The 17,993-nt window shown below is 38.8% G+C and overlaps 1 protein-coding gene across 6 annotated transcripts in view; it reads right to left on the bottom strand.

Annotated features, from left to right (window-relative positions):
- Nucleotides 1-4,480: 4,480 nt before the first annotated feature.
- LOC126291589 (microtubule-associated protein futsch-like) overlaps nucleotides 4,481-17,993 on the bottom strand; it is a 263,380-nt gene continuing 249,867 nt past the window's right edge. For 4 of the 6 annotated variants that reach the window (XM_049985126.1, XM_049985122.1, XM_049985123.1 and 1 more), the window contains one exon: nucleotides 4,606-5,768. In XM_049985126.1, the coding sequence (XP_049841083.1) occupies nucleotides 5,590-5,768 (179 nt within the window). In that variant the 3' untranslated portion in view covers nucleotides 4,606-5,589. Of the gene's footprint in view, nucleotides 5,769-17,993 lie in introns of all 6 variants that reach the window. The other 2 variants (XM_049985124.1, XM_049985125.1) reach the window with 2 other exon arrangements.

Raw genomic sequence — 17,993 nt, 5'->3', positions numbered from 1 at the left:
GAGCTGTATTTTTTTGGGTTAACTCAAGCTACACATCACAAAAACAAAACTGCAAACATCTGTTGAAACACCGGAGGAAATGCACCTGATGATTCTTGGGAGGGCATCCTGTATGCATGAGAAGTTGGGGAGATTCTGAAACTTGTCATTTTCACTAGGTTGTATTTCACCTTAATTACTTTTCTCTTCTGCTTTAACACCTTCTGTTTTGTTTTTCTAATTTGCAAAAGCCATTTCCTTCCAAAGACCATACATTAAAAGTTATAAAACCTACAGGCTCAGCTTCTTGATTTTCGTCATCTGTTTATCGATCTTCTAACATTCTAGACAGCCAAGCATGACATTGTGCTTTGTGTATTGCTGTGGTTTGTTAGATGCACCCAAGGTAATATTCATCTTACTTGGGCTACAGAGTTAATTTTGAATATAAAACTTAAATGTTATTAACATGACACCAGCAAGAGTATAAAACTGACAGCCAACTGTAAGTACGCTAAAAAGCAGACCATAATCTCATAGCTATTTGCAAGAATTCTTAGTTTATCCATGTTTGGAGAGCATTGTTGCTCCACAACTGTGTACTGAATTAATGAATAGCCATTACAAGTGCTAGTATGTTCTTTACTTTAGTCCATAAATGGTTTTGGTTTTTATATTTTACCCATTTTCAGAGCCACTAGGAAATGGCTTCAATATAAGAGATGAAACCAGCTGTGGACTAAATTAAAGACTATATTAGCAACTGTAATAGCTAGTCATTAATTAACTTATAGCAGTCTTCACACAAGTAACAAAATAATCTAAAATGCAATAAAATATCACGACTAAATATTTCCGCTTTGGAGGGGGAGGGGGGGGGGGGACTGAATACTAATCAACAGAAACAATTAATAAGTAGAAGGGACAATATATAATAATAATAATAATTTAAAATCAGTAATATAATTAGGAAACTTCATTATCCTTGTAGATTGTTCATGGCAGAGATAGTGTGCTGCCTCATCTAACACAAAAGCTGTATCTTTTGAATAGCCAGAGACAATAACCTCATCCTATTCCAAAGGTTAATCTTGATCGAGGAAACCATTATTTTATCCTCACCTCAATTTTTTATGTTTTGGTACATCTTGTATTTCAGTGTCCTCTGTGTATCTTCGAAATTTATTTCCTGGTGTTATCTCTGTCCATTTCACCCCTTATTTTTCCTCAAGAATGCTCATTATCCATTTTGTTAGGTCTAATTGTATGGTTTACAAATTTATGTTTCTCTCTTTTGGTTTCTTTGAGAAATTGCTTTACTTCATCTATTGCTTTAACGATCTTCCAATTTGCTTTCCTCTGGCTCCAGCTCATTCTTGTGAATCTTCTCCATTTTCATTGCCTCCAGCTGCAGTCTTTTCCAGAGTTCATCGACTGCCTTTTGAAATTATGTTTCACAAAAACCAAAATTATCAATACAAGTTTGGGTCCTTCATGGGTCACATTTGAGATGTTTTGCTGACCATTTTTGTTTATTATTAAGTTTTATTCTTAGTTGTTGTTGTTGTGGTATTCAGTCTAGAGGCTGGTTTGATGCAGCTCTCCATGCTACTCTATCCTGTGCAAGCTTCTTCATCTCCCACTACCTACTGCAACCTACATCCTTTTGAATCCGCTTGGTGTATACATATCTTGGTCTCCCTCTACGATTTTTACCCTCCATGCTGCCCTCCAATAGGAAACTGATGATCCCTTGATGCCTCAGAACATGTCCTACCAACCAATCCCTTCTTCTAGTCAAGTTGTGCCAGAAATTTCTCTTCTCCCCAATTCTATTCAATACCTCCTCATTAGTTATGTGATCTACCTACCTAATCTTCAGCATTATTCTGTAGCACCACATTTTGAAAGCTTCTATTCTCTTCTTGTCCAAACTATTTATCATCCATGTTTCATGGCTACACTCCATACAAATACTTTCAGAAACAACTTCCTGACACTTAAATTTATAGTTGATGTTAACAAATTTCTCTTCTTCAGAAACGCTTTCCTTACCATTGCCAGTTTACATTTTATATCCTCTCTACTTTGACCATCATCAGTTATTTTGCTCCCCAAATAGCAAAACTCATTTACTACTTTAAGGGTGTTATTTCTTAATCTTACGGGCCGGCCAGAGTGGCCGTGCAGTTCTGGACACTGCAGTCTGGAACCGAGCGCCCGCCACGGTCGCAGGTTCGAATCCTGCCTCAGGCATGGATGTTTGTGATGTCCTTAGGTTAGTTAGGTTTAATTAGCTCTAAGTTATAGGCGACTGATGACATCAGAAGTTAATTCGCCTAGTGCTCAGAGCAATTTGAACCATTCTTAATCTAATTCCCTCAGCATCACCCGATTTAATTCAACTACATTCCATTATCCTCGTTTTGCTTTTGTTGATGTTCATCTTATATCATCCTTTCAAGACACTGTTCATTCTGTTCAACTGCTCTTTCAAGTCCTTTGCAGTCTCTGGCAGAATTACAATGTTATCAGCAAACCTCAAATTATTCTCCATGGATTTTATTTTCTACTCCAAATTTTTTGTTTCCTTTACTGCTTGCTCAATATACAGATTGAATAACATCGGGGAGAGGCTACAACCCTGTCTCACTCCCTTCCCAACCACTGCTTCCCCCCCCCCCCCCCCCCCCCCTTCGACTCTTGTAACTGCCATCTGGTTTCTGTACAAATTGTAAATAGCCTTTTGCTCCCTGTAATTTACCCCTGCCACCTTCAGATATTGAATGACAGTATTCCACTCAACACTGTCAAAAGCTTTCTCGAAGTCTACAAATGCTAGAAACGTAGGTTTGCCTTTCCTTAATTTATCTTCTAAGATAAGTCGTAGGATCTGTGTTGGCTCACATGTTCCAATATTTCTACGGAATTCAAACTGACCTTTCCTGTCGGCTTCTACCAGTTTTTCCATTCATCTGTAAAGAATTTGTGTTAGTTTTTTGCAGCCTTGACTTATTAAACTGATAGTTCGGTAATTTTCACATCTGTCAACACCTGCTTTCTTTGGGGTTGGAATTCTTATATTCTTCTTGAATTCTGAAGGTATTTCACCTGTCTCACACATCTTGATCACCAGACACTAGAGTTTTGTTAGGGATGGCTCTCCCAAGGCTGTCAGGAATTCTAATGGAATGTTGTCTACTCCCGTGGTCTTATTTCGACTTAGGTCTTTCATTGCTTTATCAAACTCTTCACGCATTATTATATCTCCCATTTCATCTTCATCTACATCCTCTTCCATTTCCAAAATATTGTCCTCAAGTACATTGCCCCTCCATGTACTCCTTCCATCTTTCTGCTTTCCCTTCTTTGCTTAGAACTGGGTTTCAATCTGAGCTCTTGATATTCATAAAAGTGGTTCTCTTTTCTCCAAAGGTCTCTGTAATTTTCTTGTAGGCAGTATCCATCTTTCCCCATTTTCTTAGTATTTAGTGTTAATTTATAATTCTATCTGCATCTACCAGTTATTATGTCTTTTTCTGTTCCATCCATGTGGGGAGCACAGGAAGAATGAATGTTTGCATGGCTTCGTTTGTGCTGTAGTCGACCTAATCCTGTCCTCAACATCCCAACTAGAGTGATTAGTAGGGGTTTTAGTACACTCCTTGAGTCATTATTTAAAGACGGTTCTTGAAATTTTGGGAGTAGGCTTTCTCAAAATATTTTACATCTATGATCAAGGGTCTACCAGACCACTTGTTTCAGCATCTCTGTGACACTCTTCAAAGGGTCAAAAAAAACTCTGACCAACTGTGGTGCCCTTTTCTGTGTGCATTCAATGTCCTATTTGGCACATGTCCCACATACTTGAGCTATATTCCGGAAGCAATTTGTAAACACTCTCCTTTATAGACTGACTGCAATTCCCTAATATTTTCCCAATAAACTGAAGCCTGCCACTGGCTTTACCTATGGCTGAGCCTATGTGATTATTCTATTTCGTATCTCTTCAGAGTGATCCACCCCAGTTGCTAGCATTTTCCAGTAATATGTTCATAGTCTTTCCTCAATATGTAATTAAAGAAATATTATTGGCAAATAATAAGCTATGATTAAAAAGGAAAAAGAACAAAACATTCCATCAAATAGTTCAAATCAAAGAAATCCAGGTTGATAAAATGACAATCAGAAAAGATACATTGCTTCTGACCACATAGAAGACGTGCTGTGTCACACAGTGTCACGACGGAAAAGAATGCTAGATATATTCAGCTATCAGACTAAGTTCTTCATAAAATGTACAAAACTCACTCACTCACTCACACACACACACACACACACACACACACACACACACACACATGGCCACCACATCTCTCTCTTTAGTGCTAGGAGACCATCTAACAAGAAGCGTCATAAATTACTATGAATTCATAATATTTTCGTTGTACACATTTTAAGACTTAGGTATCCAGTAATAATAAAATGTTGCTCCTTATTAAAACACATTTAAGAAATGTTTTGTTTCAGGGTTGATCTACAATTCCAACATTTCTATGGAATTATCGTCTTTGAGCAATCCTCCTTTTACATCCGACATTAAAATTAAACACTCGCATTGAATTAATTTGCAGTCTTTTTATTTCTTATTTTAATAACAGAATTTATACGGTAGTAAATATTGATGAATTTCCCTCAGCAGGAGCATAATAAAAATCTGTATAGAGGAACAATAGGACATTTCAATAACTGAAATAAAAATTGCTTTAAAAGTGATAGAATATCCAAACATTTCTGACATACCACTGAGAGAAAGCATGAGATTGGCTAAGCAATATAAATGTGATTCAGACTTCAGATAAAAATTAATAACATATAAACAACACACATTAACTCATTTTACATATCAATTCATTACATCATGAAAGATAAACATACTAACATTTATATTAAGTTCTAAGTCTGCAGATAAGTGTATATGCTCTGTACTTTCCCTTTGCACCTGTGCACACACATGTATGCATGCATTCTCTCTCTCTCTCTCTCTCTCTCTCTCTCTCTCTCTCTCTCTCTCTCTCTCTCACACACACACACACACACATCTCTCTCTCTCTGCCTCCAAAAGGTGCTTCACACTAACATATAATTACCACTGAAACTTGTTCAACATCATCTGGAGTTTACATTCGTGTGATGTACAACTCCAACTTTACATTCTAAATTCAGTCACCTTTCCAGCATTGGACACTAAAAAATACTTCTCAACAGTGAAAAATTATAATACGCAGCAATAATCATTCTTTCAGAGATAAGTAATCATGCAGTTCAGAACTGACCAGAATTTGAGTACAGGATGGGCAGTGGCTAGCACTCTTATAGAAAATACACTTTACAGAACAGATGAGAAAACTGGGCTAAATCTTGTAGGCATTTTCTTAAATCAGATGGCAGTACACTTGTTCCACACACACAACAAAAAAGAAAGTGACATTGGCTACAGCATAGATCTCACGGCAAGATACAAAGACCTGGTCATACAGATGAATGCCGTGGCACACCACTTTTGGGTAAACTAGTGCCTCTAGGAGATACGATACTGTCCTCTGCCTATCAGCAGGCTCGCAGAGGTGCTGCCAGCAAGAGAGCCGGCCCCGAGGATGGCTGTCCCGGGTGGGGAATCTTGACGAGCGACGGGGAGCGTGCGCGCCCCGCATGGCCTTTCTCCTGGCACATCTCACACAGGAAACTCGTGATGCGGCTCGCTTCACGGTGCACTACATTACAGCACTCTGTGAACAGAAACATCGGGACCTGTTAGCTGCTGCGAGGAATACACATTGTCTTTGGAACTGGAAATTTTTGTTTTGTTTGGTTTTTATTCCGTACACTAAGCTATAACACCATAGAACATTAGATGAATATTAATGAACACACCAAATCACAGCAAGTAATAGTGATACACTAGACCCTTGCTAATCGGGCCATTCCTTCCACAGCTGGGTGCCAGATAAGCAGAGCTGCAAGATTATTGAGTGTGTCTGAAAATTAGTTTAAATGCATAGGACCTATAGTTTATTAAACCCAAAGATACATTTATTTTCATAGAAACACAATCCTTCAGCACATCCTGAACTTTTACTTGTCGCAATGATGAAACTTGATGGTAGCATACTTTATCATGCGACCACTTTACGAGCACTACATTGGTACTGTATGCATGTGGTTGTTGCATAATGTACTCCATGAAGATTCTGCAGCTTGAGCATCAGCAGTATGAGAAATTTCATCTCTGTCTTCCTGTGTCCCCTTGTCCATCATTTTTGTCATTACTTTCCAGTACACTATTCATTATTATTTTTTTGTCTCTTAATCTTTGCCTCATTCAGCCACTTAGCATCATCTTCCTCACTAGTGTGTCCCTCTCCTGGGAGCTTGGAGCACATGTCAATGTACAAAGTGTCAGCACCTGATGCTCTGAATTTACTGGCTCATGGCTGTTACTCAGTACTATACGTGCAAACTGAGTTGACACTCAGTGCGGTGCCTGATAAGGGCGATCTTAGATGCATTTCCCATTTTTAGTCGCTCCCATCAGCTTCAGTGCCGAGTGTCAACTTAGTTTGCTCATATAATACTGGTTTCTACTCTGTGGCAGTGGATGGTCACATCTGCCCATTGGCCAAGATTGCGCCGATAGGAAAGTGTAGTAACACTTTATTCTCGTCAAAAAAGCAAAAAACAATTTTTTGTGTAGAGAATATGAAAAGCAAGTAATGGAGGGTATTTTGTGTGTCAAGTGCAATTACTGAATGCACAGAAAGTGTTCAAAAGAGAACCTAAAATTCATCAGTGATGATATTCCATGGACATGCTACGTTTGTTTACAAGTTGAAACAGTTGATCTTATAAGTAAAGTGGACTCAAAAAACGAACTTATAAAGCTGCTGCAAAAGGACATTGAGGCATTAAATACCTAAATAGTGACTACAAAAAAAGTAAAAGATAGATTAATATGGGAAAAATAGGCCTGTGCGTGTGAAACGGAAATAAAAGAAGATACAAAAAACGAAATTATAAAGCAGCTACACAAGGACATTGAAGCACTGAAAACCGAATTACTGACTACAGTGAAAGAAAATGAGATTAACTCCAGAAAAAACATTTCTGTTTGTGTTATATCCATCAAAAAGAAATAAGCGAAATGAAATCCAGGGTTCCTGAAAAAAACCAGCCAAGTACCAAAACCTTCAAAATACACATGATGTGCGAAATGTGATAAAAAACTATGTAGAAAACCCACCCACCAGACTATCTCTAAACAAATGGGAAACAGTGAGCTACAAAAAAGGCAAATGTGGAGTGCCACAGCAAAACCGATTGAAAAAAGGGACTTCCTTATTGTTGGAAACTCCATAATGTAGAATGTTACAGCTCTCAGGCTGTGAAATCGATGTTCGTCTCAGAATCCAATTGCATCAAATCAGTAGATGCTTTCAAAATTTTCAAAATTCAAAATGGAATGAAACTGAAATTGGAAAAGAAAAAAAGGAGAAATACAAAGGCGTTTTCATCATGTTGGCATAAATTCCATCTGGAGCAACAGTGAGGAAGAAATAGTCAGTGAAACACGGAATTTGATCTGCTCAGCAAAATGTGTGTTTGCAAATTCAAAAACTGTCGTTAGCGCAATTTTACACAGAAGATCAGTTAGTGATACACATATAAATAAGATAAACAATGGAATCACGGAACAGTGCGACAAGCTGGGTGCAATTTTTTTGGACTCAAATAAATTTGTAAATGGTAAGTGTCTGGGAAAGGATGGGCTACACTTGAATAGGTTAGGTTCAATGGCTTTCAGCAAAATGACCATAGACATCCGCAAAATCATTAAAAGCAAGGGGAACTGAAAACTTCCAAAAGGGGTGAGAAAACAAAAGTGGTGATCCAAAATGGGAACTGTAGATATAATGGAACAAATGAGGCTCTTCAAAGTATAAACAAATTGAAAAATTCTGTCTTGATGCCTCTAAATATAAACAGTTTAGCAGAAAAACCTCAAAATCTAGGTTACCCTAAAATTGATGAACTGCAAGTTATACTTTCTGAATTGGCAAACATGAAAGTAGTCTGCTTAAATGAACACTGGCTCACAGAAGAATGCGTAGTCATTCTAAATAAAATTAGCAATTTCAAATTTGCCAGCAGCTTCTGTAGAAAAAAACAAATCTTATGAGGGCTCCTGTATCTTACTGCATGCCTCCTTAAACTTTAAAGTGAAAGAATATTTTAGTTACTTAAATGAAGAATGTATTTTTGAAAGCTGTTGTGTAGAGCTGTGTGATTTAAATACTGTGATAATATTAATTTACAGAATTCCTGAGAGTTCAGCTACTAAATTGTTCTTAGAAAAATTTCAATATCTCTTAGATAAACTTAAAAAGGGAAGTAAGAAAAATATTGTGATTGAAGGAGACTTCAACTTAAATATATTATATCAGTTTGATGATACAAGGAAGTTTTGCCTAGATCTAGGGATATCTGACCACTCAGCTTTGTTTATAGAGCTCCACAAAACAGAGAAACTAAAATCTGAATCTTATATAAGAAGGAATTTTGGCTAACAAAATTTAGAGTTGTTTTGTGATAAGTTAAGTGTTATAAGCTGGCCTTTAGATCAGTGTGATTCAAGCAACAAAATTTTGATAAATTTCTAAATTGTTTTTTGGGTGTATTCAGTTAAACATTTCTCCCAAAATCTTATCAAATGAGAGCCAGAAACAAACGAAATTGGATTACACCAGGCATAAAAATTTCGCATGCCAGAAAAAGACAGCTGCACAATGAGCTCAAAGCAGGCAAACAGAGATCCTAATTTTGTAACTTGTTAAGGGCTATAAGACTATATTCAAAAAAGTGATACAGGCAGCAAAAAAAAAAAAAAAAAAAAAAAAGAGAGAGAGAGAGAGAGAGAGAGAGAGAGGGCGTATAGTACACTCATAAACAAAGAAAGAAAACAAAGGCAGTCTGGTCTGTAGTGAAATCAGAGTTGGGAGTCAATATTAAAAGTGAAGAAACTTCTCAAATTATGTTTCTGGGTGACATAATTATAAATCATGTTCAAATGTCAATATAGCATAATCTGACATAGACATGACACCCCATCAGGACAATATGATTTTCAGGTATAGAGATGATATACAAAAGATTTCTTGTAAAAACTCAGAAAAATCACTCAGAAAGATGTGGAAGACACAATATTATCATTAAAAAACAAAAATTCAGCTGTATGTAATGGAATATGTTCCATGGTAATCAAGGCTATACACCACACTATTTCATACCCTATGACTATTATTGTAAACTAATCCTTTGAACATGGGTCTTTCCCAGACGTCCTAAAATATGCAGAGATTAAGCCATTATTTAAAAAGGGATCACCAGGAGATATGGGAAACTACCGGCCTATCTCTCACCTTCCTATTTTTTCTAAAATATTTGAAAAAAATGTGGCGAAGCAACTAGAAAATTTCCATAGAGTAAATGACATTATTTTTACAAATCAGTTTCTTTTTCAAAGAGGAAAAAGTACCATAAATGCCATCAGAGAATTTACAGAATAAATAAGCACATCACAAGACCAGGGACAAAGGTCTCAGGAATATTCTGTGGAATGTAGTCGAATTCTGTCGGGTGATGCTGAGTGAATTAGATTAGGAAATGAGACCCTTTAAAGTATTAAATGAGGTTTGCTATTTGGGGAGCAAAATAACTGATGATGGATGAAGTAGAGAGGACATAAAATGTAGACTGGCAATGGCAAGGAAAGCATTTCTGATGAAGAGAAATTTGTTAACATTGAGTATAGATTTAAGTATTAGGAAGTCTTTTCTCAAAGTATTTGTAGGAGTGTAGCCATGTATGGAAGTGAAACATGGACAATAAATAGTTTGCACAAGAAGAGAATAGAAGCTTTCCAAATGTGGTGTTACAGAAGAATGCTGAGATTAGATGGGTAGATTACATAACTAATGAGGAGGTACTGAATAGAATTGGGGAGAAGAGAAATTTGTGGCACAACTTGACTAGAAGAAGGGATCGGTTGGTATGACATGTTCTGAGGCATCAAGCGATCACCAATTTAGTATTGGAGGGCAGCATGGAGGGTAAAAATCGTAGAGGGAGACCAAGAGATGAATACACTAAGCAGATTCAGAAGGATGTAGGTTGCAGTAGGTACTGGGAGATGAAGAAGCTTGCACAGGATAGAGTAGCACGGAGATCTGCATCAAACCAGTCTCTGGACTGAAGACCACAACAACAACACATTGTAGTGTTATATTTATTGGCATTATTTTTAAAATAGTGTAAAAAAGAATTTCTGTGAATCATTATACATCATATTTTTGCTAAACTTGACGTGTCTTCTGTACAATGGATCATATGGTGTGTACAATGTATGTAATGAGACTAATAAATCACATTTTCACATTTACATCCTCAGCTCTTCATTATGGTAGCATTCTCCACTTATCCTGTGCTTCTGCTATTGGGAAAACATCAAGAAAGGTGAATGTTTTCCACATCCTCAACGTAATCTCAATAGAATCTTTTTGAGGGTGGTTCAGCAAACAGACAAGAAATACATGTCAATAGTGACATTGGATGGAAGAAACAATGATTGTAATATATACCATTGGATTTTAGAGTCACATCAGATGGATGACTGGGAGAACTGTCAATTACAAGGACAGCTTTCAGAGAAAGCTTGTTTCGCCTCAGCTCTTTTCTTATGGATGGTACAAATGCTTCATGGAACCAGCAAGACACTATTTCTCTGTCCATCCGGGCTTTCTCCTGAGCACAGTGTCCCACTGTTAATTTATTTCTGTCACTGTGTTGAAAACAATGTGGCTGTTGATATTTTGCAGTCAGCACGAGTGGTATTTTATGACTCTCATTTGCATTACAACATGCCATTAACATCACACAGTGTTTCTGTTTTTGTACCCTCAAACTTCTTACTCATTCTTGGCAGGTAATGTTTTCAAAGGAAGCATCTAGTAAAAGAGGCCAGTTTCATCAGTACTGAACAAAGCATCAGCAGCTAAATGTGCTTTGATAATTACTTTCTGTGTCTTAACTACAAACTCTTCAACATCTTTCTTGTTACCTACGCAATGTATCCTGGTGACTGTCAGCTGCTGCACGCCATGTCATTTTTTCCAGTCTGGTAGCCTATCCTCGTTTGCTGCAAACAAGTTGCTGCTGCCCAGTGGCGAATACATATGAGGGGTGTGCGGCCCCTCCCCCGTTGTGCAGCCACCCGCCCCGCTCCCGCCAGTAGCCCCTGTGCTATTTGTTAGTTTCTTTCATCAGTCGACTCGACTGAATCGAGTTATTGAGAAGCTGTACTTTCCTATGTAGCACGTGCATCCACATCATCATATTTTATATGTTTCTCTCTGGCACATAGGAATCGACTTAATGGCTTAACTCTGCTGAACACTCACCCTGACATTGATTGTTCTATTGAAGATGCAATTAACAAATTTGTCAGGAAGAATAGATGCATAGAATTCATCATTTAAGGAAGAAAACCAGAATTGTAACTTTTTTATATCATAAGATGGCATTGTCTTGTATGTGTGTATAATCAGTTTACATAAAACTTTCTTAAACTTTGTGTGTGACTTGATTATTTTTTATTACAGTAAAAGTAAAGGCAGCTCAAGATATCTTTAGCACCACCTCCTTGAGGTTTCTCTGTATCTGTCACTACTGCTGCCTGGTTATTTTTAAAATGCAACCACATTTTCCTCTATTACCTTGCCAATGAATTGTTATATGACGCAAGCATTTCTTCATTTTCACAATTACACATAACCTCCCATTTTCCCAACTCACTCCCCATTTGGGTATGTTTCTTTTTGATGTCATAATCAGTGATCATCCAACATTGTATTCAACAGCAATGACTTTCTGTGAAAAACTTCAGTAAAAGTTATCAAAAATTTCAAGCTTCTGCTTGGGGTTAGCATGATGAGACTGAACTGTAAAGAAAGCCACGATTTCATACGCTGAGAGCATTGTTTAACATCATAATTTACAATATTATTGAGCATGGTAATTCATTGTTGTCTACATAATTTATGCTTGAGCAACTAGACGCTAGATGTAGTCTGGATTACTGGGAGGCCAGGTTAATGAGGGCTGCATAAGTGAGAGTTTAGTGTAGTGTGAAGCATTGTTTTTACAAGAGCAAGTCACCAATCCATAAAGCAGTAGTAGCAACAAACAGCAAAACATGCTCTTCTGGGTTAGTACTTTCATCAGCTGAGTCCTTCAATTCACACAAAGATAATAGGTTGACTAAACAAACTGTGCAGGATACGTGCAAATGATCTCAGCCAGGATAATGTCAGTTTGCGAGTACAGAACAATTGAATGATGCATGCCCATTTGCAAATAGGAACTGAGGGCTTTCTTGAAGCACACAATATCTCAATATAAAACTGTGGCACCCATTGAATATTCTGAAAAGATTTGATGAGGTGACCAAAATAATTCCCCACAAATTGGGGCAGCACTGTCAATTAATGAAAGATTTTCCTTCAGTCTAAAGATACTTGTTGTAAAAAACAAAAATGTCAACATTCAGGGAACTGCAGCATAATAACTGGTGAAACAACCCATTGTAACAGACCTGACATAATAATGATCAATAATGCTGAAGAAGTCTCTTTCCTTCTAGACAACGCTAAATCCGACACCTGTAATATGCAAACCTCCTGCATTGAGAGGACAGTCAAGCACAAGGGCCTGGCAGATGAAGTAAAAGCCATGTGGAAACAGAAGTCAGTACACATCTACATCTACATCTACACTGTACAAACCACTGTAAACAGCTTGACAGAGACTACATTCCACTGTACCAATTATTACGATTTTCTCCTATTGCATTCACATACTGAAAACGGAAAGAATGCTGTAATTAATCTAAACATATCCTCATGATCCCTGCTGGTGAGAAACAATCCCTTTGTTTTTAATATTTTTCACCACTTGCAAATGGCCCATTGTGTTATATACATATCTAACGGCAGCAAGTTCCTTTGCCCAAATTACCACATTCTCCTTGTGATAATATCACACAGCATAGTCATCTCAAAATGACATCTAAAACTGCGTCCTAGGTCCGTTGGCAATGACAGAAGGCAGCTGTACTGAATATGTGCAGAATTGTTCATTGGGTTCTTGGAGAAAATAAGCTCATCCGACAAAAAATTGGTCAACCCCAACGCGTACGCACAGATGAATGGTTAAACCTTGACAGATGGCACTGCAACTGAGTCGCGTGCTGAACTGCAAGCACACTGTCTCTACATGAGCACCAGGCAGTAGTGATCAGTGAGGCATTTGTGTTTCAAGTGGATGATGTACATAAACACAAGTAAATGTAAGGATGTGACAAAGGGGCAACTGTGTTTTGCTGTGCTCGTGGCCATAGAGCAAGTGAAGTTGCTGGATTTGTTGATGTTTTGCAGCAAACTGCTCAACTTTTCTACAAGCAGTGGTATAACACATGTGGCCACAAAACATGATGTCAGAATTGTGGTAATAAACAGATCCTGACAGAGGGATCAGAGATGTGTTTCAGGGCTTGTGAACCAAAATTACTTCTAAACCTAAGAGGAATTGCTGTAGGCAATAAATGACAGTCAATCTCAACCTGTCAGTGAGAGATCATTGTGAAAGCTACTGCACACAATGAACATTTGAAGACAGTTGTTCACATTAGGCACATTAACATGACAACAGCATAGTTTGTTGGGCTGGAAGAATATGTGACTGGTTTTGCTGAACACTCCCTAACCCTATTACATCTCAGTTGAGCTGCAAAATCAGCTGACTTGAACACCATAGAAAATCTGTGGCACGTTGGACCAGCGGGAACAATGTCAACATAACTATACCTGCAATGACTTTCCCAGTAGTGTTACTCATGGTGAAAAAATCCTCTTCACTGATGACAGCAATATTATAGTCACTGATAAAACAAGAGAACTCCTTGCCGAGAAAGGAAATGAAAATCTCAAGGAAGTTTATGATTGGTCAATAAGTAATAAAATGACATTGAACACAAAGAAAAATAATGCCATGAATTTCAGTTTGAAGAAGAAAAATGACAATGTTAAATTAAATGTAGATGGCACCTCTATAGGGTTTGCTGATAACATTGTAATTCTGCCAGAGACTGCTAAGGACTTGGAAGAGCAGTTGAACAGAGTGAACAGTGTCTTGAAAGGATGATATAAGATGAACATCAACAAAAGCAAAACGAGGATAATGGAATGTAGTTGAATTAAATCGGGTGATGCTGAGGGGAATTAGATTAAGAATGGTTCAAATGGCTCTGAGCACTATGGGACTTAACATCTGTGGTCATCAGTCCCCTAGAACTTAGAACTAATTAAACCTAACTAACGTAAGGACATCACACACATCCATGCCCGAGGCAGGATTCGAACTTGCGACCGTAGCAGTCGCGCGGTTCCAGACTGAGCGTCTGAACCGCTAGACCACCGCGGCCGGCGACTGTAACAAATGCAAAATTTCTAGGAGTGAATATTGATTCTCAGTTGAAGTGCTGTGAACACACAAAGGTACTGGCAAATAGAATGTCATCAGCATGTTATGCCCTCAGAATCCTATCATCTGTGTGTAACATGCAGTGTCTTTTAGTTACATATTATTCATATGTACACTCAGTTCTTAGCAATGGAATTCTTTTTTTGGGAACAAATGCACAAAATATGAACATAATTTTCAAACTCCAGAAAAGAGCCATAAGAATAATAACCAAAAAGACTAGTCGAGCTCACTGTAAAGATCTGTTCAGAACACAGGGGATTTTAACTGCTCCATGTGAATACATTTACCAGTTAGCTGTACACATTTAAAATAACGTTGGTAATTACTGCACAAACAGCTCTGTCCATGACCATACAACAAGAGACAGACTCAACTTACATTTACCAAGGAAAAATAAACACAAAACTCAAAACACCAATTTCTACCAAGGAATAAAACTGTACAATAAATTACCAAAAGAGATTAAAGAAATTGCCAAAATAGACTTATTTAAAAAGGTAGCTAAAAGTACCTGTTTTGCAATACATTTTATACATTGAAGGATTACTTAGCTAAAACAGAGGAGGGGTTTGATAAAAAATGTCATACAAATAAACAGTGATAATGATGATTATAATATATCCTACATTCCACATAACACCTTCACTTTATGTTTTTTACTGTCTTTCTAGAAATACTTACTCCCAAGCTATGCATAGCACAATACTAACACCTCTTCCTCTTTCTGAGCTCAACATCGCATTCATTATAGAGGGATGCTGACTCAGTTTTTCAGGTTAGCAAATGGGAAGTTGCAGTACAAAAAAATAGCGCAGAGATTCCCAATGTGTGTGTGTGTGTGTGTGTGTGTGTGTGTGTGTGTGTGTGTGTGTGTGTGTGTGTGTGTGCAGTGAGTGAAGTGTTATGAAACAATGTGTGTATAGTGTGTGAAGTGACTGATAGTGAGATATGAGTGAACAATGTGGCATTACATTATTTAATAAGTTATTTGTAAAAAAAGTATTGTATACCAGGAGTAAATCTAATGATCATCTATAACTAGGTCTGTAAATACACTCCTGGAAATGGAAAAAAGAACACATTGACACTGGTGTGTCAGACCCACCATACTTGCTCCGGACACTGCGAGAGGGCTGTACAAGCAATGATCACACGCACGGCACAGCGGACACACCAGGAACCGCGGTGTTGGCCGTCAAATGGCGCTAGCTGCGCAGCATTTGTGCACCGCCGCCGTCAGTGTCAGCCAGTTTGCCGTGGCATACGGAGCTCCATCGCAGTCTTTAACACTGGTAGCATGACGCGACAGCGTGGACGTGAACCATATGTACAGTTGACGGACTTTGAGCGAGGGCGTATAATGGGCATGCGGGAGGCCGGGTGGACATACCACCGAATTGCTCAACACGTGGGGTGTGAGGTCTCCACAGTACATCGATGTTGTCGCCAGTGGTCGGCGGAAGGTGCACGTGCCCGTTGACCTGGAACCGGACCGCAGTGACGCACGGATGCACGCCAAGACAGTAGGATCCTACGCAGTGCCGTAGGGGACCGCACTGCCACTTCCCAGCAAATTAGGGACACTGTTGCTCCTGGGGTATCGGCGAGGACCATTCGCAACCATCTCCATGAAGCTGGGCTACGGTCCTGCACACCGTTAGGCTGTCTTCCGCTCACGCCCCAACATCGTGCAGCCCGCCTCCAGTGGTGGCCCGACAGGCGTGAATGGAGGGACGAATGGAGACGTGTCGTCTTCAGCGATGAGAGTCGCTTCTGCCTTGGTGACAATGATGGTCGTATGTTGTTGTGTTTGGCGCCGTGCAGGTGAGCGCCACAATCAGGACTGCATACGACCGAGGCACACAGGGCCAACACCCGGCATCATGGTGTGGGGAGCGATCTCCTACACTGGCCGTACACCTCTGGTGATCGTCGAGGGGACACTGAATAGTGCACGGTACATCCAAACCATCATCGAACCCATCGTTCTACCATTCCTAGACCGGCAAGGGAACTTGCTGTTCCAACAGGACAATGCACGTCCGCATGTATACCGTGCCACCCAACGTGCTCTAGAAGGTGTAAGTGAACTACCCTGGCCAGCAAGGTCTCCGGATCTGTCCCCCATTGAGCATGTTTAGGACTGGATGAAGCGTCGTCTCACGCGGTCTGCACGTCCAGCACGAACGCTGGTCCAACTGAGGCGCCAGGTGGAAATGGCATGGCAAGCCGTTCCACAGGACTACATCCAGCATCTCTACGATCGTCTCCATGGGAGAATAGCAGCCTGCATTGCTGCGAAAGGTGGATATACACTGTACTAGTGCCGACATTGTGCATGCTCTGTTGCCTGTGTCTATGTGCCTGTGGTTCTGTCAGTGTGATCATGTGATGTATCTGACCCCAGGAATGTGTCAATAAAGTTTCCCCTTCCTGGGACAATGAATTCACGGTGTTCTTATTTCAATTTCCAGGAGTGTATATGTGTATAGAAATTAGCTTATTTTAAATTGATGTAAATTTATAAATACTTTGACATGTCCTATATCCTTGTAAAAAGAGATCTACCGATGAATAAAGCTACTACTACTACTACTACTACTACAATTTGGCAGAACTGCGCAATCAAATCCTCAGTAGGTGGCTTCACCTGGATGCTATACACCTGTAAAACCTTGTGGACTCACTTTCTAAGTGAAAGCAGGTGATTGTCAAGTTCAGGGGCAGAATTATATGGTATTAAGAAATGCTTCTAATGACTGCATCAGATAGCAGTACCCGTTGATAACATCAGCACTGAGTGCCCTTAAGCACATGGCACCAGTCTCCTACATGAGAACTTAGGAACATAATACATACATATTTTCTGTGTTTGTATAATATGTGCAGTGATAAAAATAATCTGCAATTAAAACCTTTTTTACAAAATTTTAAAACAATTTCAAAAGAGTTTACTATAATGAGATATGATGTGGCAGTGGCAGTCATCTGTAACAGACACAATGTTTACAAGCAGACAGTCTAATCGCTCAAAACATGTCAAAATATAATAAAAACATTTCACAAGATTCTACAATAAAAACCAAAAAATGAAGTGGACTAAACAGGTGACAGCAAGAAGCATTTTCTAAGATGGTTCATTTTGTTCTTGACAGAACACTGTTTTACACTTATGCAAACATTTTCAGTGTTGGTAGCTATGTTAACAGTGTAATAGTAAATTACAGACAGAGTTCATGCTTATTCATAGGTATGATCCACACATAATTGCGATCCACACCCAAGAGCTACAGATTTATACAGAATACGTCGATACCATTTAACATAGACAGTGACAGCTATATACATAATTGAAATTG

Source organism: Schistocerca gregaria, chromosome 9 (assembly GCF_023897955.1).
Source record: "Schistocerca gregaria isolate iqSchGreg1 chromosome 9, iqSchGreg1.2, whole genome shotgun sequence".
NCBI classification, from domain to species: Eukaryota; Metazoa; Arthropoda; class Insecta; order Orthoptera; family Acrididae; genus Schistocerca; species Schistocerca gregaria.
The sequence above is the reverse complement of the archived record's forward strand: the minus strand, read 5'-3'. Positions and strand labels throughout refer to the sequence as shown.